Source organism: Phanerochaete carnosa, assembly GCF_000300595.1.
Source record: "Phanerochaete carnosa HHB-10118-sp unplaced genomic scaffold PHACAscaffold_2, whole genome shotgun sequence".
NCBI classification, from domain to species: Eukaryota; Fungi; Basidiomycota; class Agaricomycetes; order Polyporales; family Phanerochaetaceae; genus Phanerochaete; species Phanerochaete carnosa.
Genome location: NW_006767629.1, coordinates 1,044,241 through 1,055,298, shown reverse-complemented (window position 1 = coordinate 1,055,298; position 11,058 = coordinate 1,044,241). Strand labels below are relative to the sequence as shown.

Here is an 11,058-nt window from a genome sequence, read left to right as displayed (position 1 = left end):
AAGGTAGTAAGTGGGCGGCACGAAGGTTCTGAGGAGCGAATCTAATTACCTCTGCGAAGAGAAGAGCTCTGGATAGGAAGCCGCAGAAGGTGGGCGTACAGGAGAATGAATGCGCGACGCCTCGCCTCATGCTGCTTGGGATCAATCTCCGCCAAACTTTTCAAAGAACCCCACTTGGCACCTAGCGTGACCTGGATTTGCTTGTCAAGCTCGTCAAGCTCAGACGTGTTACTCTTTTTCTGTGGCTGTTCGTACTCGAAGCTCTTGCCTAGCGATGCGACGACCTCGTCAAGACCAGAATCTTCGTTAAGACTCTTGAAGAACACGGCTGCCGAACGGGCGTCGACGCCGTCTTTTGTCTTGTCGCGGTTACCGAACCACCAACGGCCGACAAGCGCGGGAAGCATACCACCGAATACGAGGCCATACGCCGCAAGGACAATCAAGCGATTCCGGCCCTCGACGATTGTCTTCGGTAGAGCGATGCCCATTGATATTTCTTGGCGTCCGTCAGGATTCCCATACTTTTCCCAATTTTGGCGGATGGTCTTGTCTGTTAGCCTGAAGAGCGAACATATGTTAACTATGGCACGACGGGTGAATCGTCGGGGCGTACGCTTTGTAAGCCTTTGTGATCTCAACGAAACGAGCCTCGACAGCCTCAATGGTGTCATTTATGCCGAGCTTGACTTTGTCAGGATGACTATCGACCTCCGTCAGCTTATTGGGTGTGCCAGAACGAAATGCACTTGCAATTTCCTCGACAATTTCTTGTAGTGCGACTTGATGTCTTTTATTGATGTCTCCTAAGTGGCAATCAGAGGTGTACGATCCGCTGAAGTGCTGATACTCACCATGCTGATGTCAAGAATTTCGAAGGGATTGTACAGCTTGTTGTCAATCTTGGATGTTGCAACCTTGTACACGACGAAGACAAGGAATGACCAACCAACAAGCAGAATGAAGAGTCTGTACACACACAGAGGTCAGCTTGAAGACATAGTGATTGGCGTGACACGCGCCTCCTCTTGGCTCTGGGGCTGAACAAGCCCGGACGCAACTTTACACGATGGTTCACGCATTCCTGGCACGGACAGCCATTCTTGTCCTGCTTAGGACCTTGGAAAAGTAAGCAGGCATGAATTATATTCTCCAACTCTGACTCACTGAAGACGGACGTTGACGATAATGTGAGGGGTATTAAGACGACGAGTAGGAACGTGAGGAGAAAGTAAGCAGCCATGCTGCCAGACTCGTCATAGTGGTATTCGGCCATCTTGGCCTGGTAATGCTGGTGGATGCCTCCAAGAAAGATAAGTTAAGCTCGAGAGAGATGTAAATTGGTAATGAGGGCACGGAGCCCCGAGGGTGGGAGATGGTCGACGTGGTCGAAGTGGGTGACCTGGCATTTGGACGCGTTATAGTACTGTGGGAACTCCCTTCCCTTCCTGGCTGTCCCGTGACGTCAATCGGCACGCGAGTGTTCTGCCGCGCGCCATCACCGAGTCCCGACCCGACCTGCCTAAGCGTCGCGTCTGAAACCTTGGGACGCAGTCACTCGGTAGTTCGGGTCGTGGTTTGCCCTGCTCGCTGCGAGTTGAATATCCGCACAGCTGCCACATCTTACATCCATCCGGATATCCATATTGGGCGTGCTAAGGACAGATCAGGACGGTAGCCTCTCGTGTTCTCTTGCTCTTACAATCATGAACCCTGCGCTGCTCTACATCTACTCCTTCCCGTTCTTCTCCTCGAACTCAGCAGACGACGATTCTTTCCCATACCGCGAGCCTGGCGTTATTGAATTATTGGTTTTATCGTCCTTTCTCTTCCTCCTCAACGTCGTCAGAGTTGTAGCGGACCACTTTCTCCATGCCGGTATTATCGCTGAGATCATTCTTGGGATGGTGTATGGCGAACCGATAGCTGGAATCCTTCCTACAGACTGGGAAGGAACTTTCACCGTTCTAGGGTATCTTGGCCTAATCGGCATAGTATTCGAAGGTTCGTTAACATTTTCGTAGTTAATATGTCTCTGATGCTCTTGCTGTACGCAGGCGGTCTTTCAACCAACTTGGACCTTCTGGTAGCAAATTTGCCTTTATCCGTGCTCTGCGCCTCCATAGGCATTGGATTCCCCGTGGCATTTTCTTTCGCCCTGTTGAACACAGGTTACGGGTACAAATCACTGGAGAGCTTCGCCGCCGGTGCTGCACTGTGCTCGACGAGTCTTGGGACGACTCTGATGGCGCTCAGCAGTGTCACCGGTGCACCCACGTCTTCGAACAGTGCCTCCTCTTCGGACAAAGGTTAGCATCCTGCTACTGTATCGTGCTATATTCACTGGCCACACCCAGCGAGACAGGAAAAGCAGGAACACGCAATAGCTTTGTCTAGCGAGTTGCAAGCCAAAGAAACTGGAGAGGGTAAGCCCATGCACCCTAAATTTGCTCTGCAGTGCTCATACTCACTTCTACGTTAGCCTCTGAGGATGTACCTCTGCAGAAAAGCCGCATCGGTACAGTACTCATCAGCTCCGCAGTCATAGACGACGTAATCGGCCTGGTGCTCTCGTCACTCGTCCCCGCACTATCTGCCATAGACGACACTCGGTCCCATTCCAACCTCGCATGGAAGGTGGTTCGGCCCATGCTGTCGTCGGTCTTGATGGCTACTATCACGCCCATCGTCGCGCGGTATATTCTTCGACCTGTCTTTAGGTTCAGGAACTTAGGTCATCGTTGGTGCACGCCCAGACTACCTGGGAAGTCTTGGGGCTCTACGAGGGTGCTCAAGCTTATTTCGGGGCCTAGGAGTAACCTTTCCCGGTGGGGAGCACAACATCATGCTGATGGCGCTGGTGTTTTGATCATGATCCTGACTGTCAGTGCCTTCGCGGCCATCGCCTTCTGTGAGTAGCACACGGTACGTGAAAAAGTCTTATCTGACTTCAGGCAATAGATGGCGGAAGTAGTGTACTCTTCGGTGCTTATCTCGCAGGGCTTACGGTAACCTACCTGCAGCAACCTCCGCAGAAACGCCAGTCCGAGGACGAACTCGATCATCACCTCTCATTTGAGGAGATATATGTCCGTACCATTGGGCCCCTGCAGCGAGCTATCTTTGCACCACTATTCTTTGCGAGCATAGGGTACGGCATCGTAAGTATCTTACTAATGCGAGCTCCTGAGACGAGTGCTAAGCTTCTACGCGCGCAGCCATTCCTCCCCCTCTGGCGCCCTGCTGTCCTTTGGCGAGGCGTTCTGTATGCGCTGCTCATGGCCGCAGGCAAGCTTGTTGTCGGTCTCCCGATCGTGCTGTGGGCCCTCTGGTCAAATAAAAACAACTCAAGTTCTTCCACGGAACGCCTTAAAGAGTCGATCTTCCCCGCGCTGTTCATAGGCGTCGTGATGGTGGCCCGTGGCGAGATTGGCCTGCTTATAGCCCAGATTGCGCGTGAATTCGAAGGCTCGTCAAACTCAGCCGGCGGACTGCTGGGGGAAGAAGCTTTCCTGGTGTGCATCTGGGCCATTTTACTCTGCACGCTCCTCAGCCCGATCGGCGTTGGGTATATCGTCAACAGATGGAAGAATAAGATTGTACATGGCATCTGGAGGTAGTAGCAAAAATAACTTATTGTAGAAGATCGAGGGCTGTGCTAGGGTACTAGTGCAGTAGGACTCTAGAAAAAGCGGCGTCCGCGCCTACGCACCCTGAAGTTCTGCACCAGAGAGTACGATGAACTCAGCCGGCTCGTGATGACCTCCTCCTCCTCAGGGATGCCGTCGTCGTCCTTGTAGTCGGCAGCCTTCTTATCTTGCTGGAACTGCTCAATACTCTTTGATACCGAGAGATGCACGTCGCTAACGTGGATCAGCTGGCGGAGTGTCGGCCGTGCGGCGAGAGCCTCAGTAAGAACTTTGAGTGTCTCGGTCACGTCGGGGCTGTCCTTCGGCGGTGCGAAGGCCTCGTTGGGCGTCTTAGCCTTGGCCTTGGCCTCCTCCTCGTTCCTCCTCGCCTCCTCCGCATCACGCTCCCTCGCGATCTTCGCCTCGAGACGGTCTGCGAATGCGGCGAGCTCCTTCGCGAGCTTCGTCCCAGCGCTAAGCCGCCCGTCACGGCGGAGCTGCTCGATCGTCGCGCGCAAGCGCGGGAGCTCTGCTTCCTGCTTCGTGAGGTCGAACGGCCTCCTGTGGTAGTTGAGGTGCAGGTCCTGCGGCATCACGATGCTGCCGCATGCCCCGTTCATCTTCTCGAGGAACACCTGCCGCGTGGCGTACTCGAGCGGCGTGTTGCCGACTCCGTCCTCGAGCGCGAGCACCTCGGCGGGGCCAGCTTCCGCGAGCAGCTTGGTGATCCTCGGAAAATTGCTCTTCACAGCTAGGTGTAGTGGCGTCGAGCCTCCAGCCTCACGGACAAGGAAAGACGACGCTCCGGCTTCGAGCAAGAGTTCGACAAGATCGATTCGCGTTTTGGTTACAGCAAGATGGAGAGGCTATGTGCTCGATGCTGAGCAATGTTTCTGCATCATCCATGCGGGAGACATACAGTATTTAGATCATCCTTGGTCTGTTGGCGGAGCAAGCGCGCCGTGATTTCCTTCGGAAGATGCTTGAGTGCATGCTTCAATAATTTCAGCGCACCGGCGTTGTTGTCCAAGGCAATGAGCATATGAACGATATTGTATCTGCCAAATATTTAGACCCTGCTGAATGATGACACCACAATACACTTACCCATTGATATCTGTCTCCAGAGGAGAGACGCCTTTGCTGAGCAGGAAGTCGAACAACTCAATGTTATCCGAGAACCTGGCAGCTGCAAGAAGGCTGTTGTAGCCGAGAGTGCGATGCCTTAACGGTCACCATGCATTAGCAGCCAATAAAACAGAATAAACAAACAATGCTGACGCACTTAAGATGTAAAGCATTTTCGATTTCCTTGCCGCGGATGGAGCAGAGTGCCTGAAGGATGTCGATCTTGCCACCAAAGATCGCCGCGCTCGCCACAGTCTCGTTCAGCGACGTCGTCGTCCAGCCGAGCTTCTCGGGCAAAATTGCCGCAAGATCCGGAATGCGGCGGAGGAGCTTCGCGTGTGCATCGCCGTGGGCGGAAGCGTAATACTTGTACGCCGCAAGGGGCTGGTCGCTCGCGAGGTAGCGCACGACACCGATTGCGCCGAGCTTGGCTGCAGTCCACACGATCGGATCCTCATCCTCTTGAGGATGCTGCCGGCGGTTGCGGGGGTCGCCCTTTACAAGATCCTTCCTCTTCATACCGTGGACGTTTAGGCCGAGATAGACGCGGTGGTCGGGGTCGTCGTCGTCTTCCTCCTCCTGAGACTGCGACGTCTGCGAAGCTTCGCGCTCCGTCAGGGTGAAGCCTTGGCCCGTGCGGCGGATGAACTCGTCTAGCATTGCCGGACGATCCTTCCACACCAGAGAAGAGAGGATATTACCAGGGACAGGCTTTCCGGGCAAAGAGTTGTACAGGTCGAGGATCTGGGCAAACGCCTCGAAATCGTCGTCGTCAATGGTCTTGTTGATGAGGGTCTTGCAATACTCCTGTCCGTCCTTACAGATGTAGGGCGTGGTGACGTTGTTCAGCATGTGCTGCGGAGCAGTCTTTGTGTGCACCTGCGAAGGCTTCTTCGCGATATCGACGAGGTTGATGTCTTCCTCGGGCTCCATGTCCTCGTCCACGTCCACATCGGAATCGTTCTCCGCATCCTCCTCGTCTGAGTCGCCCGCTGGATAGTCAAAGCATCAATTAGCTGCCCGTTCAAAATTGCACTATACCCACCGAGTGCCAGATTACGACCCAGAACGAAGGCAGTTGTGGTCTGAGCTTCATCATTAGGGCTATACTGAGCAGAGGCGATAGCCAAAATCAGCTTGGCGGTGTCCCAATGACGGCGTAAGACGGCGAGAAATAATGGGGTGAAGCCTATTACCAGAGCTATAAGAAAGCGTACCAATGAATGTAGGCTCAGGGATGCTCACCTCGATAGCTATCTCCCCAGTGGCATGAAATCTGCAGAGGCGTCTCCTGGGTTTTGCCCGATTGTCGCGGCAGACAAAGCTTCTGGATCTTCGCATTGTTGCCTGACCAGCACGCCACGAACAGCTCCTCGTATCGTGCTGCAAGCTCATTAATCATGCCTGAACCCTCTTGCATGCCATGCCGATGGAAACCGTATGGACCGTTGAGCCCAAACGAATACCGGTAGTTTGACGTGTAATACCTTGGCAAGCGGTTTTCGAGCGGGCGCAGTCGTGCGTCACTGTCGGGCATCTTGCCGCGGAAGACCTCACCGCCGCGCTTGCCCTGGTGCGTCTGCAAAGTCGCCACAACCCCATTGAAATACTCTTGAACTTCATCCAGGTATGCCGTCTGCTGATAATTCGTAGGCTGTGTGATTTTCTCTTCCTGCAACCTCTCGTATTCCGCGAGGACCTTCAGCGACTCAGTCTTCCAGATCGGAGTCTCCAAATCTGTAGCAGGCGCCGCATCATTTTGGATTACGTTGATAGCGGCGTTTGCAGATGCAGTTATGAGCCTGCGGCGACCCGCCCTGAACGGCACGGAGGGACGTTGGATAATGATCTGCTTCGGCGGCTCAGGCTTCTTCGCCTCTTCGATCTTCGAGACAATGGCAAGAGAATAGTCAAGTGGAGTATAGTGCTCATCGCGTTGCTCGCCTGCACACCGGAGGCTTTCCCTCAAGGGGAGGTTGACCTCTGCGCCGAGCGCCACTAGGAGATGGACGACTTCGTCGTAGTTGGCCATAGCAACCTCGATCGGCATGGCGACATTCGACAAAAACTTCTCCGGTGCACGTCCATTATTCTTCATCCTATTCACAGATTGTCAACAGCGGAAGCACGAGATCTGCTATAAATCCACTCACTTCAAATCCCTTGCCTTTTGGAACTCATCCCTGGTGATCACGACCTTACCGCCGTGTGCCAGAAGAACAGCGAGCGTCGAGTAAGATCCAATGCGCACCGCAGTCGAGATAGGGAAGACGGCCGTGCTATAGTCATCCATCCACGGTATATTGAGCACAGCCTTTGCATTCGGATCGGCCTTGAGAAGCGTGGTGAGGAGCTGAGGACGCGACGCAGCGACGGCGCGGTGCAGCAGCGTGTACAAATTCTCGTCCGCCTCTGAGGTGACAGCGCCTGCCGCAATGAGCTTTTCCGCGGCAAGGCATGCCTTTTCGTCGTCCTCAGCGGCTGCGGCGAGGATGAGCGGATGGCAGTATCGGACGCTCCAACTATGCTTCGGTTGTGTGACGATTTTGGGGTTCGCACCCGCAGTGAGAAGCTGTTCGACGGCTGAGATGGAGCCGAACGCGACTGCGTAGTTGAGCGCAGTGAGTGAGTAGTCCCAGTCGGTGACGTCAATATGGAAGACGTCGGGCTCTTCTTCGTCTTCCTCGGGAATAAGGCCATCGTCTCCCTCAGCTTCCCCCTCCTTCTTTTTCTTGCCGTCTTCATCCTCTGAAGACCAATCGTCGTCGCTGCTGTCGCGCATCTCCTCATCTTCATCCTTATCACTATCGACCATCTTCGCATCCTTGTCTTTGGCAGTGGCCTTCTCTTCCTCCTCCTTCGCTTCTTCCTCGTTAATCGCGCTGCGGTCAAGGAGCTTCCGGACGATCTCAGTAAGATTCAGCTGGGCCGCGAGGTGCAATGCGGTCCGGCCGTCGACGAGTCGCGCGGTCATCCGTGCGTCTGCGTCGATCAAACCGCACGCGATCTCGGTCGCCTTCGACATAATGGCGACCTGCAATGGAGTTCGGCCGACCTGGTCACGGCGGTTGACATCAATGCCATCCTTGATGGCGGCTGCTATGGTATCCCTGTCGTGGGCTGCGATCGCGTTGAAGAACTTCTCGCTCTCGCCGATGTAAGCTTGTCCGGACCACTCGCCGTCATCGATGGGGTTGAAACTACCAGAGATGCTCTGCCGACCGGGGTCTTCGACAATGAATCTAATCAATGATTAATGAAGAGAATTTCTGAGAGAAGGAGGAGATACAGACTGCGCTCGGCCCCGAACGTATGACTTGTCCTCTTCTTCCTGAAGGGCTCGCTCTTCATCATTCTTAGGCTTTGGGCAATGCTGAATTCCACCTCGCTGTTAGAAGTTGTAAATGACTGCGATAAAAGTAGTATACCTCGCAGCAGTCATTCATACACTCAGGCATGGTGCCAAAGAAGGCAGCATGACGATGAAGGCGCCTGCCTTTGTTCTTCGGGTTATACGGGGCTAGGGCGGAATTGTGAGCTGAATAACACTTCTTCCTAGCTGAACTCACAGTTCATGCCAAGATCCTAGAAAGCAGCACGGTCAGATACAAGCAGGGCAGAAAGGACATTCGATACGTACCGTTTGATACACGAGCTTCTCGATACGCCTGGCGTCCCATCCAGGGCCGTATGGGATGTGCAGCGAAACAACGTCATAATCGCTCATCTCCAGGCCAGCATCGATATCAGCCTTCAGGTCACCCTTATACCTCTTCTTCAAGAGACGTCTCCAGAAATCACGAGGCTGAGGGCGTCCACGGATCTGGCGGCGAGATTGTACGTAGCTCTCTCTGTCCTTTGCAGTTGTCAGCTTCTCCAAGACAAGCAGTCGAGCTAAGCCTTGAATCCGGACAATAGAGCGTTCGAAGATCTACGTAAAGAAGTAAGCAATGTACGAGAAGCACGAGAAACAGCCAGGCTCACCGTAGGATCGATATCAGCACGGTTTAGCTGGGACACGTAGACTTCGAAGTCTCGAGAAGAATATTTCGTCAAGCGGACCTCGTAAGACGGAGAACGCCTGGTGATGTCGGTTGTGTTGCACTGGCGCATCATGGCGACAATGGCCCGAGGGTTCGCCCACACATGCTCGCCGTCGAAGGCACAGCACGGAGCATCGACATCGAAGCCGGCGAGAATTTCGGCAGGGGACTGGTACAGGCGGAGAACAATCTGAACAGCGCGATAGGGGTATTGCGAGTGAATGGACACAGTGTGCTTGGTGCGAATACAGGTCACGTCCCAGGGTATCGAGTCGCGTACGGCCTCGTAGATCGAGTTAATCTTGACCTCCGCCTGCTCCGGCGTCAGCCCATAAAGGAAAAGATCGACGTCCGAGGTCGGGAATGCACGGTTGTGGAAATACTTCCTGAGGGTGCGCTTGGAGGCTTTAGCACTGTCTGGTACAGGCGCAAGACACGCCTGCACAGAACCGCCAGCGGCGACGATGTTGCTCCAGTCCGCCAGCTGCGAGAGCGAGCCTTCGGTGAAGATGGCCCAGTTCTTTTTGAACTCATCGAGACTAGCGACCATTGCCGGCGCGCCGTCCTTGCGCCTGCAGTCCTCGGATAGAGGCATGACATACTTTGCGCTGAGGTCCTCTTCGTTCGCGACGACGCGCGCACGCGTCTTGCGGATGTCCTCAGGGGCATCGAAGACATTGACCAGACCGACGTGGGGGTCAAGCAGACGCGAGTTCTTCTTGTCCTGGGCGAACAGCTTGCGCAACTCGGCCTCGTCCTCGAGCGAGGGCTTGAGCACATCTTCAAGCGATATGCCTGGGCCTGGAGGGAGCTGAGCGACGCGAGAAAGAAAAGCGGCGGCCTCTGCGTTTTGGTGCATGTTAGGGATTGTGTGGAGACTGATTTTGTGAAGAACGAGAGATACACCACGATGAATGGTGTGTTGGATTGACCGGAGCCCTCTCGCCCATCTTATATATGAAATATTGGGCGTTATGTTTGTGGTTAGCTCCGTCGCCAACAGGCATGGGTGCCTCGTTGGTGTCGACGTGAGAGCGCATCAGACTAGAAAAGGAAAAAGTCGGGCCCGACACCGCTTCCCGGATGCTGCGCAATGAGTCAACTCGGGTCATTTATCCCCGAAAGGCAGGTCGCGGCGTCGGGAGGCGCATGGGCGCATCAAGCCTTCCCGCCCACGTCGGTGAAAGGTGGCCGCCGCTCTTGTGTAATAGAATAGCTAAGAGTCATCAACAAATACCCCGCAACCGAGAAGGTCACCTGAGCAGCGCTGATCACGGGCATCTCTAGTCTCGTTTCCATCCGCTCTTAACTCCGACGTGTAAACACTGTCGGCCAGTGCATCGGACTTTGAAAGCAAAGTGCACTGGCTCGTTAGAGCGTCTGGTCCACTTGGATCATCCGGGGGGGTCTCGTCCGCACGTGACTGACGCGCACACATACCGCGCCCGTAGTGTCGTGGGCGTAGCCCCAGCCTCCTATTTTATTCCCATTTTCTCCGATTTATTTCACGTTTATACGACCCTCCAAACGTCGTCGGCGCGTAGGCGCCAGTTTACAAGTCCTAGCCGCGCGCTAACACCTTGAAAACGCATCACCGACGGGCACGCATCAGCGCATCAGACGCGCCTGCATCGCCGCCGCCTCGTCGCCGCATCACGCTTCCTCGGTAACAGCCGCTCTCCGATCAGCAACGGACTTCCTATCCCCGTCGGCCCGACAACGTCATACAACATGACACACCGGTCCCCGAGTCCGATCGGCAACGGACTTCCTATCCCCGTCGGCCCAACAACGTCATACGGTATGACACACCGGCCCTCGTTTCCCCGCCTAAAGTCCCCTAGACACTAGCAGTTGCCGTAGCACCAGCCGCTTATGTAATGCCTGGTCCGTGCGCACTCTGACTAGTATATAAGGACCCCCTTCGTCGCTACCTAGCCCCATCTCAACCTCTTGGTTTATTGGGCTAGGTAAGCCTTTGTTTGTATTGTAGTACAGTTGCTAATATAACTTGGTTTATTGGGCTAGCTGAATAAGCTAACACAGTAGTCGCCAGACCTCGTCGGCGCCGCCTCCTAGTTAGATCCACGCAGCATCCTTAGTGGTGTGTTGACGCAAGTCCACATCATTAGGTTGAGATCTTCGTGCACCCAGACTACCCCCCTATCCAGTGCTCCGTGCACAGTTTTAAAAAAGTTTATTCCTACCGTTTGAAGAGTAAGTCTCTTCGGCGATTGGTGGGCAGACGTACGCGCGTA

General features: G+C 54.5%; 4 protein-coding genes across 4 annotated transcripts; 1 reads left to right on the top strand and 3 right to left on the bottom strand.

The window, feature by feature from the left end:
• Positions 1 to 2: 2 nt before the first annotated feature.
• PHACADRAFT_249200 (uncharacterized protein) lies at positions 3 to 580 on the bottom strand. The gene has a single exon (XM_007391553.1). The coding sequence runs from the start codon at positions 489 to 491 to the stop codon at positions 42 to 44; it is 450 nt and encodes a 149-aa protein (XP_007391615.1). The 5' UTR covers positions 492 to 580; the 3' UTR covers positions 3 to 41.
• Positions 581 to 749: 169 nt separating this feature from the next.
• Positions 750 to 1,395, bottom strand: PHACADRAFT_136219 (uncharacterized protein; the record flags this gene model as incomplete). The annotated part of the gene is made up of 4 exons (XM_007391552.1): positions 1,168 to 1,395; positions 1,017 to 1,119; positions 855 to 969; positions 750 to 806 (listed from the first exon to the last, which is right to left on the bottom strand). Coding segments are annotated over exons 1-4 (384 nt in total), but the record flags the coding sequence as incomplete, so codon positions are not given.
• Positions 1,396 to 1,706: 311 nt separating this feature from the next.
• Positions 1,707 to 2,919, top strand: PHACADRAFT_25162 (uncharacterized protein; the record flags this gene model as incomplete). The annotated part of the gene is made up of 4 exons (XM_007391238.1): positions 1,707 to 2,004; positions 2,058 to 2,309; positions 2,358 to 2,426; positions 2,483 to 2,919. 4 exons carry the CDS (start codon positions 1,707 to 1,709, stop codon positions 2,917 to 2,919), a joined length of 1,056 nt encoding a protein of 351 aa, XP_007391300.1.
• A 299-nt stretch (positions 2,920 to 3,218) lies between these two features.
• On the bottom strand, positions 3,219 to 9,959 carry PHACADRAFT_205211 (uncharacterized protein). Its single transcript, XM_007391551.1, has 12 exons — positions 8,742 to 9,959; positions 8,398 to 8,688; positions 8,327 to 8,342; positions 8,186 to 8,277; positions 8,051 to 8,130; positions 6,911 to 7,999; positions 6,003 to 6,856; positions 5,803 to 5,946; positions 4,915 to 5,749; positions 4,737 to 4,853; positions 4,549 to 4,687; positions 3,219 to 4,495 (listed from the first exon to the last, which is right to left on the bottom strand). Exons 1-12 carry the CDS (start codon positions 9,657 to 9,659, stop codon positions 3,683 to 3,685), a joined length of 5,388 nt encoding a protein of 1,795 aa, XP_007391613.1. The 5' UTR covers positions 9,660 to 9,959; the 3' UTR covers positions 3,219 to 3,682.
• Positions 9,960 to 11,058: the final 1,099 nt, after the last annotated feature.

Bases quoted from the DNA above. Each gene is read 5' to 3' on its own strand.
- PHACADRAFT_249200 (XM_007391553.1), bottom strand. From the start codon at position 491: ATGGGCATCGCTCTACCGAAGACAATCGTCGAGGGCCGGAATCGCTTG.
- PHACADRAFT_205211 (XM_007391551.1), bottom strand. From the start codon at position 9,659: ATGCACCAAAACGCAGAGGCCGCCGCTTTTCTTTCTCGCGTCGCTCAG. The intron at 8,689-8,741 runs GTGAGCCTGGCT...TTCTTTACGTAG, and splicing joins GTGCTGATATCGATCCTACG to ATCTTCGAACGCTCTATTGT. The intron at 5,750-5,802 runs GTGGGTATAGTG...TTGACTATCCAG, and splicing joins GGGTCGTAATCTGGCACTCG to CGGGCGACTCAGACGAGGAG.